Below are 22,760 nucleotides of genomic sequence, written 5' to 3'. Positions count from 1 at the left end.
CAATTTCAAATGGTGTAATTTAGAATTGTGGATATTATGACATGACTTAGTTCTTGAAAATACAATGATAAGATTTATTTAAAATACAGTGTTGTTTATCAATGTTTTTGAAAGTCAACTTGTTTTCAGTGAGCTCAGTGAAGCTACTTTGTGTTATTTGACAGAATCATTTAAAATCCAAGCAGTTGAATTGAAGGCATTTGGGGAAACCTGCTATCTATTGTGAAAATCATCTTTGATCTTGGAATTAAAAGTAAAGCTGGAAAGGAATTTACAAACAAGAAAAGAAAGAAGTTTGGAATTGGACTCACAGGATCTGGGCTTGGAAATGCCTCAGGTAAATTTTGGAGTAGGTGTGAAGTTTCATGTTTTTGCCACTGCAGAAAAACTCCATCCTGTGTGTTTGGCCTGTCTTCTGAATGATAGTACGACTGACGTGCTATCTTAAGATGTCTTATTTCTGTCCTCAGTTGTGAGTGCTTGTCCTTCATTCCTTTTCTCTCCTCCTCCACTACAGCTTTGAAGTGTTCAGTGAACTGAACACAGAGAACCTGCTAAGTAGGCTAGAAAGTGACTAGGTCTCCTAGCTTTATGGGGAAAACTTACTACTAAAACCTCATTTCTGTCTTTCTGGCTTACTGGATTTTTGCTTCCCAACTCTTTTCCTTCCATTGTGACAGTTTAGAAGTAGTTAAGAAACAGCAAGGGACCTCCCTCCCACCCCCCAAATTCCATCCTTTTTGCACATGCAAACACACACATTTATCTTTCCTGTAAAGATGTTATAGAATGATTCTGTTATTTGTGGTAGGCACTTTTGTTTTTTTGAGACAGAGTTTTGCTATGTAGGTGAGGCTGGCATCTTAAGTATTTTCCTCTTAGAAGCCCACAGCTTAGCTGTAGTGAAAGCTCTTAAGTGTACTTGAGTGTTTTCTGCAAACAAATTACTTAGTAGAGTGAAGGTTGGGCTTATGTGTAGTAAGTCAGTGTTGAAGTAGTCTTTATCATTCTATTGTAGCCCAGTGTAAGCGGAATGGATCCGCCTTTTGGGGATGCCTTTCGAAGCCACACCTTTTCAGAACAGACTCTGATGAGCACTGATCTATTAGCAAACAGTTCTGATCCAGATTTCATGTATGAACTGGTAAGCAGCATTTTTTGATTTCATTGTTTTTATTTATTTATTTATTTATTTGGGGTTTCTTTTGAATCTCTGTGTGGTGTGCATGTGTGTTTGTGGGGGGGTGAACATGTGTGTACATGTGTGTGGAGGTCAGAGGTAGATTTAGGGTATCTTACTTAGTCTCTCTGCTCTTTAGTTTTTGGAATAAGGTCTTGAGATAACTTGTTGGGCTAAATCAGCAAGCCTCAAAGGTCTTCCTCTGTCCACCTCTCTAGCCCTGGGATTAGAGGCATGAATTGTCATGTATGCATTGTCATGCCCAGTTTCTTACATAGCTGATGGAAGTCTGAACTCAGGTCTTTGTGTTGGCACAGCAAGAGCTCTATCTACTGAGAAATTCCCCCCAACCCTTGGTTTTAGTTTTATTTGATTGGGGTAAAGATGATGTGGTGAAGAAGAAAGAATATGTTTCATGTTGATGCTCACATCTGTAAACCCAGTGCCTGAGAGGCCCAGGCAGGAGGATTGAAAGTTGAAGGCCAACCTGGGCAACATAGGGAAACCCTATCTCAAAAAAGAAGGAAGGATAAAAGAATAAAGAAGATATGGGCTGGAGAGATGGCTTAGCTGTTAAGGTGCTTTCCTGCAAAGCTGAAGGACCCAGGTTTGATTCCCCAGGACCTACGTAAGCCAGATGCACAAGGTGGTGCATGCATCTGGAGTTCAAATGCAGTGGCTGAAGCCCTGGTACACAGATTCTCTCCCTCTTTCTAAAATAAGTAAAATAAACAAAATATTTTTTAAAAAGATATGACTAGGTCAGGTTTGATTTTAGAAGGATATTTAAACTTGTTAACATGAGGAGAATAAGAAGGTGTTTATTTGTTTTTAATATGCTTAGCTGTTTTCAGGGGTGTTTTACCAAAAACTTAAGGAATGATGCATTGAGTAAGATGTCATGGCAAAAAGAAATCACAATCAGAATGCACTTACCTGTTGTGTCAATTATTTCTTATTGCTGTGAACAAAAATACTCTACCAGAGCTGGGTGTGGTGGCACATGCCTTTAATCCCAGCACTTGGGAGGCAGAGGTAGGAGGATTGCTTTGAGTTCAAGGCCACCCTGAGACTCCACAGTGAATTCCAGATCAGCCTGGGCTAGAGCGTGACCCTACCTCGAAAAACCAAAAAATAAATACATAAGTAAATAAGATAATAATACTCTACCAGAAGCAGCTTTCAAAGGAAAGAGTTTAATTTGTTTTATAATTGCAGAGGGTAGATTCTTTGATAGGGGTTGGTGCATGGAACAAGCAAGAAAGTGACATCACATCATCACAGCTGTAGGAAGGAAGTTGAGCAAACAGTGGGGGTGGGGGGTGGGGGAAGGCTGGTCCATTAAAACTTCAAGACCTATTCCCAGCGACTTCCAGCAAGACTCCACCTCCTAAAGGTTCTATAACCTTTCAGAACAGCCCTACCAGCTGAGGACGAAATACTTACATATTTTTATTTATTTATTTATTTATTTGCACGTGGAGGAGGGGGGGAGGGAGAGACTGATTGTGCCAGGACCACTAGCCATTGCAAATGAACTCCAGATATATGTGCCACTTTATGCATCTGGCTCTACATGGGTGCTGGGAATCAAACCCATATCATTAGGATTTGCAGACAAATGCTTTAACCATTGAACTATCTCCCCAGCCCAGTTAAGCATTTTTTTTTTTATTTTAGAGAGAGAGAGAAAGAGAATGAGAATTGGCATGCCAGGGCCTCAGCCACTGCAGTTGAATACCAGACGCTTGCACAACCTAGTGGACATGTGTGACCTTATGCTTGCCTCACCTTTGTGCATCTGGCTTATGTGTGACCTGAGAGTTGAACATGGGTCCTTCGGCTTCACAGGCAAGCGCTTTAACTGCTAAGCCATCTCTCTAGCCCCAAATTAAGTATTTAAACATATGAAACCATGGGGGACATTTTACATTAAAACCTTCAAATCTGTTCTTGAGGTAAATAGACACTTGAAATTCCAAAGAAAAACTTTTAAAAAGTAATTATAATTAAATTTTTAATTTTAAAGTTATTTATTTTTAAGATTGATTTATTTATCCAAGAGAAACATATAGACAGTAAGTAAGTGAGGGAGGGAGTTTGAGCACTCCAGGGCATTCTGATGCTGAAACTGAACTCCATATGCATGCACCACTTTGTGCATATGGCTAATTTATAATGTTACTGGGAAATCAAACCCAGACTGTCTGTCAGGCTTTTCAAGCAAGCACCATTAACCACTGAGCAATCTCTCCAGTCCACCCAAATAAATTATTTAAAATAATAATTTAAGTAAAACAGAAGTATAGAAAAATTGGAAAACTGAGTGCATAACTTTACCAAAAATAATTGAATTGTATACTTTTTTTTTTTTTTTTGGTTCTTTCGAGGTAGGGTCTCAACTATAGCTCAGGCTGACCTGCAATTCACTATGGAGTCTCAGGGTGGCCTCGAACTCATGGTGATTCTCCTACTTCTGCCTCCCGAGTGCTGGGATTAAAGGTGTGCGCCACCACGCCCAGCTTGTATACTTTTTTTTTGAGTTTTGAGGTAAGGTCTCACTCTAGCCCAGGCTGACCTGGAATTCACCATGTAGTCTCAGGCTGTCCTCGAACTCACAGTGATCCTCCTACCTCTGTCTCCCGAGTGCTGGGATTAAAGGTATGGACCACCATGCCTGGCTGAATTGTATAGTTAATAAAGGTGAGTTATAGTATATAGGATGACTTCAGTAAAACTGCTCAAACATATGAAGACACGCAAAGCTAGAACAAAATACATTGGAAAACTGAAAATTTCAACCCTTTAAACCTTTTCCCACAAGTAATTACTGCTAGCAGATATAAATGCTTAAGTAAACATATTAGTATACTTTTTAAAGAAAAACTTTATTTTGGGTTGGAGAGATGGCTTAGCAGTTAAGGAACTTGACTGTGAAGCCTAAGGACCCATGTTTTCTTCTCCAGATCCCCGGTAAGCCAGATGCATAAAGGTGAGGCAAGCACAAGGTTGCACATGCCCACTATGTGGTGCTAGCATCTGGAGTTGGATTGCAGTGGTTGAGGCCCTGGCATACCAATTCTCTCTCTCTGCAAAAAAAAACACCCTATTTTTATTTGTATATTAATCTTTAGGGGTAGGAGCTCATGTATTCCAGGCTAGCTTTAAACTTGCTATGTAGCTGAGGATGACTTTGAACTCCTGATCCTCCTGCCTCTACCTCCTGAATGCCAGTATTACAAGTATGTGCCATGACACTGGTTTTGTGTGGTGCTGGGGCTTGAACTCAGGTCTTTGTGCATGCTAGCAAGCACTCTGCCAACTGAGCTACATCCCCAACTCTGAGTGTACATTTTAATTGGTTATGCCAACATTTGCTTTTTTTTTTTTTTTTCTTAACAACATAATAATATATAGTGGGATGTCTTTCATTGTTCCACATTAGGGCGAAAGGGAGTCTTGTCTTAGTGACATTTTTTGTTTTGTTTTGTTTTGTTTTTTTCAAGGTAGGGTCTCACCCTAACTCAGGCTGACCTGGAATTCACTCTGTAGTCTCAGGGTGGCCTTGAACTCACAGCAGTCCTCCGAGTGCTGGGATTAAAGGCGTGCACCACCACACCTGGCTGATCTTAGTGGCATTTTAAATCATGTCTCTGAAACACATAAGGACTATTTTACTTCTTGTCCCCAAATACTGTTTAAAGGTCTCATGGAGCTGTGTTTTACCTCTCTGTAAGCTTCTTGGCTTCTCCCCCCATCCCCCGCCCTGAGGTAGGGTCTCACTCTAGCCTGGACTGACCTGGAACTCATTCTGTAGTCCCAGGCTGGCCTCAAACTCAGGTGATCCTCTTACCTTTGCTGCCCCTCCCCCTAGTGCTGAGAGTAAAGGTGTGTGACCATGCCCAGCTTTTGGGCTTTTTGGCTTCATATTTAATTTACTATTTAAGAAGAAGGTCTTCTTTATCTATTTCTTTTTTAAAGATATTTTCTATTAGAGAAAGCAAGTGATCAAGCGCACTTGTGTGCATGTGCTAGGGGGCCTCCATGCAGAGAGAGAGGGGTGGGGGGAGGGAGAATAAATATGGGTGTGGAGGGCCTCTTGCCACTGCAAATGAACTCCAGATGTTTGTGCACCTGTCTTTACATGGGTTCTGGAGAATCAAACCCCAAGCCAGTAGGCTTTCCAAGCAGGTGCCTTTAACTGCTGAGCTTTCTCCCCAGACCTTGAAGCTTGTTTCTTTCTTTTTTTTTTTAATTTTTTTTTGTTTTATTTATTTATTTGAGAGGGACAGACAGAGAGAGAATGAGACTGATAGAGAGAGAGAGAGAATGGGCGCATCAGGGCCTCCAGCCACTGCAAACGAACTCCAGACGCGTGTGCCCCCCGCGCTTCTGGCTAACATGGGTCCTGGGGAGTTGAGCCTCAGCCGCTAAACCATCTCTCCAGCCCTGGAACTTGTTTCTAAAGAGAGCCCAAGTCTTCCTAATATCAGGAAAAGGGGACTTCAGGAAGAGTGTTGATAGTAAATCTCAAGAGCCTTTGATGTCTGGAGCTATACTGAAGCCTCACAGAAAAATATGTTTTCCCTCTTTTTCTTGACCAAAGAAATGATGACATATGCGTGCATAGCATGGTAAGGTGTCAGTACCCTTTACCTTAAAAGAGACTAGAGGTAATACTGATTATTGATTTGACATTTGTGAATGATAATATTTTCTTCCTAAAATACAGTATGTGATTTCATGTTTTAAACCTTTCTTAGGATAGAGAGATGAACTACCAACAGAATCCTAGAGACAACTTCCTTTCTTTGGAAGACTACAAAGACATTGAGAACCTGGAGTCTTTCACAGATGTCTTAGACAATGAGGGCGCTTTAACCTCAAACTGGGAGCAGTGGGATACATACTGTGAAGACTTGACTAAGTATACCAAACTAACCAGCTGTGACATCTGGGGAACAAAAGAAGTGGATTACTTGGGTCTTGATGACTTTTCTAGCCCTTACCAAGATGAAGAGGTCATAAGTAAAACTCCAACCTTGGCCCAGCTTAATAGTGAGGACTCTCAGTCAGTTTCTGATTCTCTTTATTACCCTGATTCACTTTTCACAGTCAAACAGAATCCTTTTCCCCCTTCGTTCCCTGGTAAAAAGATCACGAGCAGAGCAGCTGCCCCCGTGTGCTCCTCCAAGACTCTTCAGGCCGAGGTCCCATTATCAGACTGTGTCCAGAAAGCAAGTAACCCTGCTTCAAGCACACAGACCGTGGTAAAGAGCAGCATGTGTCCTAAGGAGAAGGTGGGCTTCCATGCTGAGTGTAAAGACTATGTCAGGAAGGCAAAGGTGAAGATCAGCGCTGTGCAGCCCACCCGGCCTTTGCTCAGCCAGCCACTCACCCATGTCGCTGCCAAGGAGAACATCTGCTACTGTGGAGCTGTGGCCAAGAGACAGGAGAAAAGGGTCATGGAGCCACACCAGGGCCATGCCACGCCTGCTCCCGCTTTGCCTTTCAAAGAAACCCAGGAACTATTACTCAGTCCTCTGCCCCAGGATGGTCCAGGGTCAGCTGCCACAGGAGAGAGTGGCAGCCTTTCTGCTAGCACTTCGATTTCAGATTCATCCCAGAAAAAAGAAGAGCATAATTATTCTCTTTTTGTTTCCGACAACTCAGTAGAACAGCCAACAAAATGCAGTCCCAGAGATGATGATGATGATGATGATGATGACGATATTGATGATGAGGACCATGATGAAGGGTTTGGCAGTGAGCATGAACTTTCTGAAAATGAGGAGGAGGAAGAAGAGGAAGAGGATTATGAAGATGACAAAGATGATGACATTAGTGACACATTCTCTGAACCAGGTATTATATTTTGAGGCTCATCAAACTGACCTTTCTATTTATTGTTTTGGGTGGTTACTTTATTTTAGTGTAAATGACTTAATGTCCTGATTTGGATTTGCCATTGCTTCAACTCAAGTAGCTCTAAAATGATCACTTGTTCTTTTATGTTATATAAATTCCTTAATCTTACATATCTTATGCTAAATAACCTAGTTTGTCACTCATTTGAGCACTTGTGCAAAGATGCCTGGAATCTATTGGTTTAAAACATATTCCTATTTTTGTACACATCCTTCTATGATAGTTAGGGGTATGTACAATGGTAGACGCAGTGATGGTGGTTCATTTTGCTCATGCCTATAGCAAACAAAGCTTACCTTCCACCTCATGAATAATTCAAAGAGAAGTTTTTGTGTCATTTGCATTTCCATTTTTCTCTCTTTTCAGTAGTATTTTTACTTGAAATGGGGTCTCATATTTCTTAGGCTGGTCTCAAACTTGTTCTATACTATAGCAAAGGATCACCTTAAATTTCTGATTCTTCTGCCTCCACCTCCTGAGCGCTGGGATTACAGATGTGTACCACCACATAGGATTTCATGCAGTGCTAGGGACTGAACCCAGGGCTTCATGCGTGATAGGCAAGCACTGTGCCAACAGTCCTTCATTTATCATTCAGGAAAATATATGCTGTGCTAGCTATGGTGTACATGTTTATAATCCCAGCACTCAAGATCCAGAGGCAGGAAGTTAAACACAAACTTGAGACCAGTCTACAGAACTACATAGCACAACCCTGCTTTAAAATAACAAAATCTTCTGTTTAAAATTATTTATTCACAAGCATGAAGGGGGATGGGGAAGGAGGGAGGGAGAGACAGAATGAAAATGGGTACATAAGGGCCTCTGGCCACTGCCTGCAAACAAACTCCAGACTTTTTTTTTTTTTATATATCTGGCTTTATGTGGTACTGGGGAATTGAATCTGGGTCATCAAGCTTTGCAAGAAAGCACCTTTAACTAACACTGAGCCACCTCTCTATCTTCCCAAATACCTTTTTAAAGACAATCTACATGGGCCTGGAGAGATGACTTAGCAGTTAAGGCACTTGCCTGCGAACCCAGGTTTGACTCCCCAGAATCCATGTAAGGCAGACGCACAAGGTGATACATGCACATAAGATGGCTCATGTGTCTGTACTTCGATCGCAGTGGCTAGAGGCTCTGGTGTGCCAATTCTCTCTCTTTCTCTCTCTCATTTTCATAAAAAAATAAAAACCAAGGGCTGGAGGATTGTCTTGGCAGTTAAGGTGCTAGCCTACAAAGCCAAAGGACCCAGGTTCAGTTCCCCAGGACCCATGTAAGCCAGATGCACATGGTGGTGCATGCTTCTGGAGTTCATTTGCAGTTGCTGAAGGCCCTGGCGCACCCGTTCTGTCCCTCTGACTGCCTCTTTCTCTCTCACACACAAATAAATTAAAAAAATAAAAAGAACATACATCTGTGCTTTAGGAACAGAAAAGCAAATGTTTTATTTGTATACAGCATATGCAAATAAAAATGAAAAGAAAAACTGGTGGGAAGCTATTAACTTCAGCTCTTACCTGCTTGGGCTGTTGCTACCGTTGGCTGATAAAAATGATATTTCCCAATGGCACACAGTTGAAATTTTACAAGGGCTAGAGAGATCACTTAGTAGTTGAAATGCTTGTCTGTAATGCCTGATGGCCTGGGTTTAATTTCCTGTACCCATATAATGCCATAGGTACCAGCTAATGCATGCATCTGGAGTTTTATTTGCAGTGAGGAGGCCCTGGCATTTCCATTCTCTCTCTGTGTCTCTCTCCATGTCTTTCCCTCATTGTTTACAAATAAATAAATGAACATTTTAAAAATTTACAAGGAATTGAAGACCTTCAAGTTTAGGCAAAAGTTACTTGCTTCAAAATTAGTATTGGTACTAATAATTCTGTTAAAAAGAACTTTGTAAATTATCAATGAGAGCTCTTTTGTTTTAATGATGATTGCTAGAATTTCAGGCAGTCTACAATTAATATTTAATTTTCTAAAAGATTCTTAAGGTACAGTATATTGTAGCCAGTGAAGCACTTGGTTGTAAAGTGTGTGGTATAGGGTAAAACCCAGAGCTTCACATATGCTAATTAAGCTCTCTACCTCTGGGCTGCAACCCCAGCCTAAAGCACTCATTGATGAAAGATTTTACCTTTTTTGTTGTTTTTTTTCGAGGTAGGATCTTGCTATAGCCCAGGCTGACCTGGAATTCACTATGGAGTCTCACGGTGGCCTCAAACTCATGGCAATCCTCCTACCTCTGCCTCCCGAGTGCTGGAATTAAAGGCATGCACCACCACGCCCGGCTTACCATGCTGTTTTTATTACTATGGCTCTGCAGTATGACTTGAAATTGGGTGTGGTTATACCTTCAGCATTATTCTCTTTACTTAGGATTACTTTGGCAATCTGGGATCTTTTGTGTTTCTATATCATTTATATATATATTTTTTTTCTATTTCTGTGAAGAATGCTATTACAATTTTGGTTGGGATTGAATCTATAATTGCTTTTGGTAGGATGGCCATTTTCATAGTATGAATTGTTCCAGCCTATGAGCATGGATCTTATGTCTCTCTCAGTTTCTTTAGGGTTTTTAAAGTTTTATTATAAAACTCTCACTTCTTTGGCTAGGCTTATTCCAAGGATTTTTTTTTTCACCAAGGAATTTTTTTATATGTTTATGTGTGTATGGTGTGCATGTATACATGTCCATTTGTTTGTATATGTGGATGCATATGTGTCTGTTTGAATATGGTGGCCAAGGGTCAGAGTCAGGTTTCTTTTGTTCATCTTATTTTTTGAGACAGGGACTCTGACTGAACTTGAGGCATATCAATTAGGCTAGAATAGATAGATAACCAGTGAGCCCCAGGAATTCTCTTGTCTCCATCTCTTCAGTGCTGGGGTTACTGGTTTTTTTATGTGGATGCTAGAGATCTGAACTCAGGTCCTTATGCTTATATGGCAAGCCCTTTACTGACTGAGCCAACTTCCTAGCCCCAAGGATTGTAAATAGGATTATCATCATTATTTCTTAGCATGTTTGTTATTGACATATATGAAGGCTACTTATTTTTGTATGCTAATTTTTTGTCCTGCCACTTTGCTGATAAACATGTTATTAGTTCTTAAGGTTTTGTATGTTTTATTTTCCTTCTTCTTTGATTCTATGCATTTTTTGTTGTGTTTTTTTAAGGTAGGGTCTCACTTTAGCCTAAGCTGACCTGGAGCTCACTTTGTAGCCCAGGCTGGCCTCAAACTCAAGGCAGTCCTCCTACCTCAGCTTCCTGAGTGCTGAAATTCAATGTGTACATCATCATGCCCATCCTGATTCTAAGAACTTAAAAATTTTCCTTTTTGACTTCTTCTGTGACCCATTCATCATTCTGTAGTGTTTTATTCAGTCATCATGCATTTGTACATGTTATCTAGTTTCCCTTGTTTATTTGTAGTTTTATTCCATTGTGATCAGATGGAATTAAAGAAATTATTTCTATTTTGCAATATTTGTTAATACTTGTTTTGTGTCCTAGTTTATGATCTATTTTTGAGAAAGTTCCATAGGTTGCTGGTAAAAGCATGTATTCAGCCATGTTTGGATATGTTGTTCTGTAGATATCTGTCAGTTCCATTTGATCTACAATGTCAGATCTTCCTTTTAGTTTTTATCCAAATGATCCATCTACTAGAAAGAATGAGGTAATGAAACCAGCCGCTGTTACTGAGCTGGCTTATCTTTTTTTCTACAAGGGGGAGAGAGATGGTATGTCAGGGCTTCCAGTCACTGCAACTGACCTCCAGATACATGAGCCACTTTTTTATTTACTTTTTTTGTACACATGTGTGACCTTGCAAGGTTGTGTCACCTTGTGTATCTGGCTTACATGGGACCTGGAGAGCTGAACATGAGTCATTAGGCTTCAAAGGCAAGTGCCTTAACCACTAAGCCATCTTTCCAGCCCAGTCTGTGTTTTTATATCTAGTAATACTTGTTTTATGGAATTGGGTACATTTATGTTGAATGCAAATATGTTTAGAATTGTCATGTTCTTTTTATGGATTGTTTGCTTAACCAGTATGAAGTTATTTTCTTTAGCTGTTCAGATTTTGGTTTAGTCTTTTGTCACATGTCAGAATAGCCATATCTACTTGTTTCCTGGCTGAATTTGCTTAGAATACTGTTGCAGTCCGGTTTGCATTGCTGGTAGAGATCACCCAACCAAGAACAGCTTCTGGGAAAAAGAGATTTATTTTGGCTTACAGGCTTGAGGGGAAGCTCCATGATGGCAGGGGAAAACAATGGCATGAGCAGAGGGTGGACATCACCCCCTGGCCAACATAAGATGGACCACAGCAACAGGAGGGTGTGCCAAACACTGGCATGGCGAAACTGGCTATAAAGCCCATAAGCCTGCCCCTAAGAATACACTCCCTCCAGGAGGCATTAATTGCCAAATATCCATCAGCTGGGAACCTAGCATTCAGAACACCTAAGTTTATGGGGGACACCTGAATCAAACCACCACATTCCACCCCTGGCCCCCATAAACTGATATCCATACATGATGTAAAATACAATGCTTTCAGTCTGACTTTAAAAATCCCCATAGTTTTTATTAATTCCAATGATGTTCATACATCCCCATAGTTCAAGATCTTTTAACTGAGCCATAATACCAAAAAATAACCTCAAAAAACCCATAGTGGCACAGAATAAATATTCACACTGCAATAGATGGCATTGGGCATAGCAAAGGAACATTCAACCAATACAAGATTTAAAACAACCAGGGCAAACATCAAACTCTGTAGCTTCAAGTCCAACAACTCTAGCCAGTGACAAATCTTCAAGTAATACCTTATTCCATCCTTTTACCTTAATAGTGCTCTGTTTTTGTGATATACATTTCTTTGAGGCAACAAATAGACAGATCCTGGATTTTTAAAATTTCTTTGTATTTATTCATAGTTAAGAAGAAATTTAAACTCATAAAAGCTAATTATTCAAAAAGTTAAAATTCAGATTTTATTTAACATGCATCCAATCTTATACATGCTTCACTATAGACAATTTTTTGAATACATGGCTGTTGTCTTGTTCATATATAACAGAAAATTTTCCTTTTTGTGGGATTCTGGATTTCTGAGAATGAGACCCATGTTTTGTCAACATGAGCTTTACTTTGTGATTGTTAACCATACTGGAGCAATGTTCCTATCCACAAAGAACACCATGTGATCCTTTACTTTGTTCTTCTAGGGTCACAAGCTTTTATTTTATATAATTCCTAAGAAGTGGATCTAATGGCTGTAACAGAACAGTGAATGGTGGCTAGTACCTAAGTTTAGAGCACTTAAGTATTGCCCAAATTTTAAACAGTGGCATGTCCATAATTAGAGGAATCAAGTATTACAGTGTTCTAAATGGTATAACACCATGCTTCCAGATTTCACCTTGATTTTCAAAAGTATCTGCCAATGACATTCAAACACAATCTTATTTCTTCCTGGAGATACAGATTCTTTTTCACAAGTGAGGTTTATTTATTTTTAATTTTAGTATATATATTATATAACAGATTATACTTTATTCCCTTGTCCCTGTTCCCTTTTCCCTTTTCCCTATGACCCTCCTCAGTGGAGTCATGGGATTCATTATGGGGTCATAAAGGCTTCAGTCAGTTCCAGTGGAATAGTGGGGTACTGTGTGTCAAGCTACTCCAGTCTACTCTGTGGCTCTTACAGTCTTTTCACTCCTCCAGTGTTCTGAGCTATGGATCCTGGTTTTTAATTCAATCTGCTAGTCTTGTTTTTTGATTGGGACCATTCAGATTATTAATATCAAAAGGAATATATTGATTCCTGTCATTTTGTCGATTGTATACTATTTAGTATTTATTTATTTTTCTTAACTACTGTTTTAATATAGTTTATTCTTTCTTGTAACTTCATGTGTGTGTTTATCTTTGCTTTCAGTACAAAGGATTCCTTCAAGTATATTCTATAGAGCTGGTTTAGTGAACATGAATTCCTTGAGCCTGCTTTTATCATGGAGAGTTTTTCTTACTCTTTCACTTATACCACATAGCTTTTCTGGGTATAATAGTTCGCTGCTGTGTTCTTTCAGAGCTTGAAATTATTGAAACATCATTGACGCCTTCTGGTTTTTTTAGATTTTTGTTGAGAAATTTGTTACTCTGATGGGCCTGCCTTTATATGTGACTTGGCATTTCTTTCTTGCAGTTTTCAATATATTTTTTCTGTATAGCATCAAGAAAGTTGCTTCAGTATTTTGATTGTAATATCACATGGAAAGTTCTTCTCTGGTCTTGTCTCTCTGCTGTTCTTGTACCTGGATGAGTATTTCTATGGGTTAAGAAATTTTTCTGCTATAATTTTTTGGAAAATATTTGTGTGTGTGTGTGTGTATGTATGTAGGGTGTGATATAACTGAGCATCTATTTGCTGAGATATAATGGTTCTACCACATAGAATTATTTTTATTTATTTAGTTATTTGAAAGAGAAAGAGGGAGGGAGGGAATGAATATGAGCACACCAGGGCCTCCAGCTGCTGGGAGATGTGACATCTTGTGCATCCGACTTACATGGGTCCTGGAGAATTGAACTTTGGTCTTTTGACTTTGCAGGCAAGTGCCTTAACTGCTAAGCCATTTCTCCAGCCCTTGAAAATATTTTCTATGTGTTCAGAAGGAAATTCTCCTCTGCCTATAATTTATAGATTAGGTCTTATTGTATCCTATAAATGTAGAATATTATTTATAATTTCTTATTGACTTATCTTTGTTGTTTCATATGCTTCAGTTCTTTTGCCTTGTCTTCAAGCCCTAAAATTTTTGCCTTTTTTTTTTTTTTTTTTTTTTTTTTTTTGAGGCAGGGTCTCACTCTAGTCCAGACTGGCCTTGAGCTAGAATTACAGGTATAAGCCATCATGTGCCTGCCATGGAGTTTCTTGTTTGACATATTGAAAATTTTGTTTTCTGTATTTGTTTTTTTTTTTCTTTTCTCTCTCAGCTTTTGTTTCTCTTTATTTACTTTATGTCTTCTATTGGCTTCCTTATTTCATCCAGCTGTTTGTGGTCACTTGGAATTCATTCATGAGTTTATATGTATCCTCTTTGGTTTACTTGAATTTACTTATGACAATCCTTTTGAATTCTTTTGGATTTCATCTGTTTCAGTTCTATTGAAGATAGTATTGCAGGATTAATAATTTTTAGAGGTGTCATATTGCCTTGGTTTTTCATGTTTCTTGTATTTTTGGATTAAGACTTACACATCTGGGGTTAAGTAGTTGAGTAGACTTTTTAAATCACCCTATATTTTCAGTGGAAGGGTTCTAGGCTATAGTAGAATTGGTGTGCTGTTTTTCTCTGTTACACTAGTGTTTGGGGCCCTATATTCAGTCCCCAGTACTCTCTAGCAAATACAACCAGCAAATATGACCTACAAAGAAAGGATAGTCCCACTATGAACAGATAGCAGCAGTCAGTCACTCCTTAAACACCATCCTTATAGGACAGTACAGGAATACTGAGTGTGGTGTGCTGCACTGAGATACCAGTTGCTGTGGATGTGAGTAAAATGGAAAAAAAGCAGAGTAAGTCTAATGATTACTATTGATTTTGATAGGGAAAACTAGAGGAGGAAGATTAAATAGAGAAGGTGAGAAAGGTGAAGGGGGAGGTTGGTTCATTTTTGCTAAAGGTAGAATGAATGAAAAGAGAAAGGTAAGGAAATGCAACCAGATAACCTGAATCTAAGCTCTCAGGAGTCTGGGCCATGGAGACCCCACACACCTGACTAGCTTATGTTCTTTGGGAAATCCTATCAAAGAAAAAGTGAAAAAGTTAAGAATAGAGGTGAAAAAAAGAAATGAAAAGATAAATAAAGGGGAGAAGGAAGAGGATGTGAACAGGGCAGGACAGAAGTGGCTAAATTAATGCTGGTTATTAAATAAAGGAGGAATAACTTTGAAGGGAAAGGGGCTGGATGGGGGTTGTTGCAGTCAGGTTTACATTGCTGGTAGAAATTACCTGACCAAGAGCAGTTTGTGGGAAGAAAGATTTATTTTGGCTTACAGACTCAAGGGGAAGCTCCGTGACAGCAGGGGAAAATGATGGCATGAGCAGAAGGTGTACTTCAACCCACTGGCTAACATCAGGTGGACAACAGAAACAGGAGAGTGTGCCAAACACTGGCAAGGGGACACTGGCTATAATATAACCCTGACCCCAACAATACACTGCCTTCAGGAGGTGTTAGTTTCCAAATCTCCATCAGCTGGGATCCTAGCATTCAGAACACCTATGTTTTGGGGGGACACCTAAATCAAACCATCACAGGGGTATAGAGCCTAATGCAATCCTGCCTGATTGGTGATTGTGTAGCCTTGACTCTCTTTGAGTATTCTTTCCCGTCTCCCAGATGTCTGTCATACCCTGGGCAGTTCTTCATGACTGAAGTCACAGGTGTTGGTCATACCTCTAGGCAGTCCTTCAGGAGTCTGGTTGCCAATGCTGGCCCCATCCTGGCAGTCCTTCCTGATTCTGGTCACCGCTTGTTACCTGTGTTTATGTTCCCTTGTAGATTCTTTCTGCAACCAGCTTTCCACCTCACTTGAGTTCTGTGGGGTCCTCATGCCAAGTTTCCTTCTGCTAATCTAGAGGTATTCTACTAGCAGGTTTCCATGTCACTTGCTCTGTGTTCCCAAAGGGTGCACTTACTAAGGGCCTGGAGGTTCAAACCGTCCACTTAGCAGGAGTTTTATAAAAATGATGTTTTGTTGCTGCTCCACTGAAGTGCCAAGAGGAGCTGATTTTCCTCACTGTTCCTGCGGCACAACTTTTCTCATCTTCCTTTTTTTAATATAAAATATTTTATTTTTATTTACTTATTTGAGAAAGGGGGGAGAGAGAACAAGGCAGAGAAAAAGAATGGGCATGTCAGGGCCTCCAGCCACTGCAAACAAACTCCAGATGCATGCCTTGTGCATCTGGCTTACGTGGGTCTTGGAGTGTCCAACCGGGATCCTTTGGCTTTGGCAGGCAAATGCCTTAACTGCTAAACCATCTCTCTAGCCCTCACTGCCAATTTTCTGAGCCTTCCTCTCTAAGGGTAGTTTTGGTCCCTCATAACTGGGATGGGGTAGCTTCCCAGGCACACTAATCCTTCCAAGGACAGACTGTCTCCCTACCGTCCCTTCCAAGGTAGAGTCTCATTCTAGCCCCAGATGACCTGGAATTCATTCTGTAGTCCCAGTCTGGCGTCAAAATCAAGGTGATCCTCCTCCCCTCCCAATGCTGTGATTAAAGGTGTGCACAACCACACCTGGCTTCGTGGTTTTTTGAGGTAGGGTCTCATTCTAAATCAGGCTGACCTGGAATTTACTATGTCATCTCAGGATGGCCTCAAACTCACGGCAATCTTCCTACCTCTACCTCCAGTGTGCTGGGATTAAAGGCATGTGCCACCATGCCAGGCATGTATTTTTGTCCCCAAAACTAGGGATTGAGCCCAGGACGTTATGCATGCTAGGCAAGTGCTATACTGCTGAGCTACACCCCAGCCTCCTGTTCTGCTATCCTGTTTCACTTCACTGTTAGAAATTTTTAGTTGCTACCCATTTGGTTTTTTAAATTTCTCTCTCTTTTTGAGATGGGGGCTCACTCTAGACCAGGCTGACCTAGAATTTACTCTAGTTAGTTCTAGGCTGGCCTCAAACTCACAGTGATCCTCCTCTCTCTGCCTCCCAAGTGCTGGGATCAAAGGTGGGCACCACCATGCATGGCTTAAATTTCTCTTTTTTAAATTTTTATTTATTTATTTGAGAGAGGGAAAGAGACAGAAAGAAGGAGAGAGAGGAAGAGAGAGAGAAAAATGGGCACACCAGGGCATTCAGCCACTGCAAAGAAACTGTAGACGCAGGCACCACCTTGGGCATCTGGCTTACAGAAGTCCTGCAGAATCGAACTTGTGTCCTTTGGCTTTGCACACAAACACCTTAACTGTTAAGCTATCTCTCCAAGTGCAATTTTCTCTTTTAAAAATATTTTTGTTTATTTGAGAAAGAGAGAGAACTTCAGATGAACCTCAGACATGCGTGCTTCTTTGGCATCTGGCTTTTACTTGAGTACTGCGGGATTGAACCTGGGCCATAGACTTTGCCAGCAAGTGCTGTTAACCACTAAGCTCTTCCCCAGCTCTCCTGTTCCCTTTGATAGCTTTTGTCCAGTTTGTCTCAGCTTATTCCCTGGAGCTTCTAGCAGATTGTACCTGTGTGTCATCTGCCATCCTGGATTCCTATTTTTAGCTTTTTGCGGTAACATGTGTGAGCCAATACCTTACCTCCTCCCACCATTTCCTTTTTATCAAAATTTTGACGCTTGAAAGGAGGTAAACCATTTTTGTAGTTGATCTTGTCCTGTATTGCCACATTATTGTTGCTTGATCCTCAGAGAATAACCCTTGTTGGTAAGCTTGTAGTTCTTAGGTAGTAGCTTTGTGCATTAGCTGGCACTTATCAGGGTCACATAACTCTTCTTGGGTCTATTTAATAATACAACTATGTCTGGATAACATTTACATTCATTCACTTTCAGTGGCCTTGAAATAAAACCTCTTTGGGCTGTACTACAGTTATTGAGTGACATGCTTTTTTTTTTTTTGCCAATGTAAAACTAACACAATTCTGTTGTATTGTTTGGGCTTTAAATTTGCCAATGAAAATAATTTCTCTTTTTGGAAAGAGATTTAAATCATCAACTTCAGGGTTGCAGAAGTGAATTATGGGTGATAAATAGGAGGAAAAAAAGTTTTAATCAGAAAAGAATGGGTAGTTACAGTCCCTGAGAGCACTAGATTTAAGGTGGGTGACTGGTTTTCTGTGTAGCAGGCAGCTCACAGAGGCCCTTTTGTGGTGTCTGGTGACGCGCCCTAGGTGCCGCTTCTTGGCAGATGGCTGCAAGCAGTTCGTGAGCTTACAAAGTTCCAGGAAAGGTGTAAAATGGAGTTTCAGTTCCTATTCTAGACTGACCGCCAAGTTTTAACAGATCCTATTCTGTGGACAGGCTACAACTGTTTGGAATGGTAAAATTACATGGTTCAAGACCAAAAATTGGGACCCTAGAATGAGAGTTTATGTTGTAATTCCCACTAAGCATTCCTCACAGTTGACTTTTCCATTTGTATCAATTTAATGCCAGTATGTCAATAGTCTTCACTAAACAGAAATGTATGCGGTTGGAATTTTAGTCAGTAATTTTGACTTCCTTTCTTTAAGATAGGATCTCATGTAGCCCAGGCTGACCTCTGACTTACTGTAACAGAGAAATGACCCTGAACTCCTGATACTCCTTCTACCTCAAAAGTGCTGGTGTTACTGGTGTATGCCACCACATCTGGTTTGACTTTTTTTTTCTATAATCAGATAATTATGGTGGTATATCAAACAAAAAGAGAAGGAGATGTTTTATTAAACAAGTCATTTATTAAAACTTTTTTTTTTTTTTTTTTTTTTGGTTTTTCGAGGTAGGGTCTCATTCTAGCCCAGGCTGACCTGGAATTCACTATAGAGTCTCAGGATGGCCTCGAACTCACGGCGATCCTCCAACCTCTGCCTCCCGAGTGCTGGGATTAAAGGCGTACGCCACCACGCCTGTCTAAAAATTTTTTTTTTTTTTGAGATAGGGTTTCACTCTAGCTCAGGCTGGCATGGAATTCACTCTGTAGTGTCAGGGTGGCCTTGAGCTCATAGCTATCCTCCTACCTTTGCCTCCCAAGTGCTGGGATTAAAGGCGTGCATCACCACACCCAGCTGTAAAACATTTTATGATGCCTACTTTTGTGTCAAGCACTGTATTAATTAGGCAGAGATTAACAAAACATATATAACTTACAATTAGATGGGTTTGTTTGCTGTTAGGGTTTTCCCTGTCCTTCCACCTTCCTCAGTGCTACGATGGAACACAGGTCTTAACACTTGCTAGCAGTAGCTCTCCTACTGAGCTGTATTTCCATGCCCTCTTGAGTCTTAATAGGCTTATGTGTGCAGTGACTTGGCAAGAGAGGCATGCAGGGTCAGGTTTTTAAAAATATATTAGGTTAGCAAACTAATGGCTCCTAAATGGGTTTGTTTTTTTTTTTTTTTTTTTGCAAAAACAATGAACATACATAAGTAAATAAAGTTAGTAACTGATTTGGGTGGGACAGAAGAAATAAACAGTTTTGAGACTCTTTGAACTTAATATGAAACGAGCAAAATTCATTTAAACCATTTAACAAGTTAAAGGGAAAGTGGGAAGTCTCCTTGGAGCTAGACTCCTGAGTCTTGTGGTCTGACTCAATGTAAGCTCTGCTAGATCATGTCACCCATCCATGGATATGTTTGTGCAAATGAAGTTCATAGCCTCTTTGCAACCAGTTCTTAGAAACCTCAAATGATGTGGGTGCATATATTAAGTGAAGAGAGAGATGATGTTTTTAAATTTTTATACTACCTGATGTAGTTACCTTCATGTTGCTGGGACAAAACACAACTAAAAGCAGTTGATGAGAGAATAGGGTTTATTTTGGCTTTTAGTCATGATGACTTACGTGGGAACTAGGGAATCAAACCTGGGTCATCAGGCTTTGCAAGCGAGTGCTTTAACTGCTAAGACATCTCTCAAGCCCTTTTGTGCCCTTTAAAAAGCTGCCTTGTAGATTAGGGCATTATTGTAGAGGTGTGCACAGCTTTGTGTTCTAGATGTTTCAGATACATAAGTATTTTCTCAATTTTTATGAATATTTTCCATGATTATAAAAAATACCCATGGTAATTACCCTCCCTCCCCCCCACTTTCTCCTTTGAAATTCCATTCTCCATCATATTCCCTCCCATCTCAATCAGTCCCTCTTTTATTTTGATGTCGTGATCTTTTCTTCCTCTTACGATGATCTTGCATAGGTAGTGTTAGGCACTATGAGGTCATGGGTATCCAGGCCATTTTATGTCTGGAGGGAGCACATTTTTTGTAAGGAGTCCTACCCTTCCTTTGGCTCTTACGTTCTTTCCGCCACCTCTTCCGCATTAGACCCTGAGCCTTGGAAGGTGTGATCAAGATGTTACTCCGTACCCCAGTCACTTCTTTCCAGCACTTTGATACCTTCTGAGTTGTCCCAAGGTCACTGCCATCTGAAAAGAGAAGATTCTCTACCCAAAGTGAGAGAAGTGTTAATATAAGGATATAAATATTAAGAGAAGTGCTTACTGGGCAGTTTGATAAGCATAGCATATACATTTATCCAGAAATCAGCAGATGTTACACCCCTAGGGCTCATGACTACCCGTTTTAAGTTTTTAGTATCAGGGATGTATTTCCTCCCATGGAGCGGGCCTCCAGTCCAATTGGAGGACAGTTGGTTTCCACCATGACAGGTGTGCCACTGTTGCACCCATTGGCTCATTTGGCCTGGCTGGCCAATTATAAGGTTTGCAGTGTCCACTGTTGGATATCTTCACTGGTGGTATCTCTTTCTCCCATTGAACTACAAGATGCATAAGTATTGAAAGACATTTTAAAATCATATTATCCTGTCTAAGTACCATTATATATTGGCACATTTTTTAGATTTAGAGAATACTTTATTATTTTCTGTAGTCAGGCCCATGTAGTTAAGGCCTCACATATTTAATACAGTGCATTATCCCTGCACAAATGAAAAAAAATAAGTTCAATGTTTCTAGCCCACTATGACTGTTAATATCTGCATAATGCCAACTCAACACAGTCAACTGAGATACTTTTTCCCCTTTAGTGGATAACAACATGACTAAAGTTTCCAAGTATTCAAATTATATGTTTGGGTGCGTATTTATGTAAAAAGATGAATAAGAGCAGTTGTTAGGCATGAATAGTAGCAACAGCTGTTCCAAATTTTGCAGTCCTTTGAACACAGTTGTAGAGATATCCGGCATACTCCCATTAAAAAAGTTAAAAGGAGGGCTGGAGAGATGGCTTAGCGGTTAAGCGCTTGCCTGTGAAGCCTAAGGACCCCGGTTCGAGGCTCGGTTCCCCAGGTCCCACATTAGCCAGATGCACAAGGGGGTGCACGCATCTGGAGTTCGTTTGCAGAGGCTGGAAGCCCTGGGGCGCCCATTCTCTCTCTCTCCCTCTATCTGTCTTTCTCTCTGTGCCTGTCGCTCTCAAATAAATAAATAAATAATTTTTTAAAAAAAAGTTAAAAGGAAAAAAATCCAGAAAACAACAAAGTTCTGTTACTATGATGGTACTTGGCACCATTTTTTGACCAACACCTCAATATCATGGCACTGCTGGAGTATCTGTAGCTGTATTTAATTGCTCTGTCAACCCCATGTGAAGAGACCAAAAAGTATCATAAACTGATTTAAAGAAAAACCCATGTTAGATTAGTGCAGTTTTCTGTTAATCTCTACGCATTTTCTGAGTTAGAGACTTGCATGTTGTTACTTTATACATTTGGTTTATCTTGGGCATATCAGTGATGTTTTCAGATAAGGGAAGTGCCTCAGGTTACAAACAGAAGAATACTTTTGTTTGTCCTGATACTTATTGAAATTTATGGAACTTAACACATTGTTGGGCCTTTTTTTTTTTTTTTTAAGGCTATGAAAATGACTCTGTAGAAGACCTGAAGGAGATGACCTCCATATCCTCTCGGAAAAGAGGCAAAAGAAGGTACTTCTGGGAGTATAGTGAACAGCTTACCCCATCACAGCAAGAGAGGATTCTAAGGCCATCTGAATGGAGCCGAGACACCTTGCCAAGTAATATGTATCAGAAAAATGGCTTGCATCATGGTAAGGGGATTTCTAGTCAAATATTTAGTGTCCCTTTATTTTGGGGAGGGGTTCTTTGAGACAAAGTTTCCCTATATAGCTCAGGCCCCTGTGTAGCCCAGACTTATCTTGAATCCTCAATTTTCTGGAGACCTTAACCTTCCAGATTTTGGGATTATAGGCAGGTTTCCACTATACCTACCTAGTGTCACTTTAAATTGAGATCCTGAACTGTAATGCTTACTCAGTGTACATGGGTTTGCAACCCTTTCTAGTTAGCTGGAGAGGGGAGCAGCATTGCTGCTTTGTTGCTGTGGCATCACCACTACTAAACTAGAGATGGCAGGGAGAATGCAGATGGTCCTCAGTATCTCTTTTTTATTCTCATCCAGTCCCAGACCTAAGTGAAATGAAGAAAATATTAAAAAGGGGATAGGAAGAAAAGGAGAGAGAAAGAAAAGAAACATAATTGTAGAAAAGAGTGGAAAAAGAATAGTTTAAGTAGTATGAACTATAACAAGAATTTTACCTCACTATAGTTATTATTTGTGCCTTATTTTGCTTATCCATTGACACCAGCACCGTACTCTGCCGTCTTCCAGTGCGTTATTACATTATACTGTTTTTAATATGTTTTTTAGGTATTTTATTTTTTATTCTTTTTATTAGAGAGAGTGAATATCAGGGGAGGGGAAAAAATGAGCACTCCAGGACCTCTAGCCACTAAATGAACTCCAAACACATGTGCCACCTTGTGCATCTGGCTTATGTGGGTCCTGGGGAATTGAACCTGGGTCCTTTTGGCAAGTGCCTTAACCACTTAGCCAACTCTCCAACC

At 40.2% G+C, this 22,760-nt stretch overlaps 1 protein-coding gene across 3 annotated transcripts in view; it reads left to right on the top strand.

Annotated features, from left to right (window-relative positions):
• The window catches only part of Crebrf (CREB3 regulatory factor), a 72,582-nt gene that overhangs the window by 23,570 nt on the left and 26,252 nt on the right, over positions 1–22,760 (top strand). For 2 of the 3 annotated variants that reach the window (XM_004665017.2, XM_045152677.1), the window contains exons 2-5: positions 165–337; positions 1,019–1,144; positions 5,944–7,045; positions 21,749–21,943. In XM_004665017.2, the coding sequence (XP_004665074.1) occupies positions 329–337; positions 1,019–1,144; positions 5,944–7,045; positions 21,749–21,943 (1,432 nt within the window). In that variant the 5' untranslated portion in view covers positions 165–328. The remainder of the gene's footprint in view (positions 1–164; positions 338–1,018; positions 1,145–5,943; positions 7,046–21,748; positions 21,944–22,760) is intronic. The other variant, XM_045152678.1, reaches the window with a different exon arrangement.

Source organism: Jaculus jaculus, chromosome 6, assembly GCF_020740685.1.
Source record: "Jaculus jaculus isolate mJacJac1 chromosome 6, mJacJac1.mat.Y.cur, whole genome shotgun sequence".
NCBI lineage: Eukaryota > Metazoa > Chordata > Mammalia > Rodentia > Dipodidae > Jaculus > Jaculus jaculus.
The sequence above is the reverse complement of the archived record's forward strand: the minus strand, read 5'-3'. Positions and strand labels throughout refer to the sequence as shown.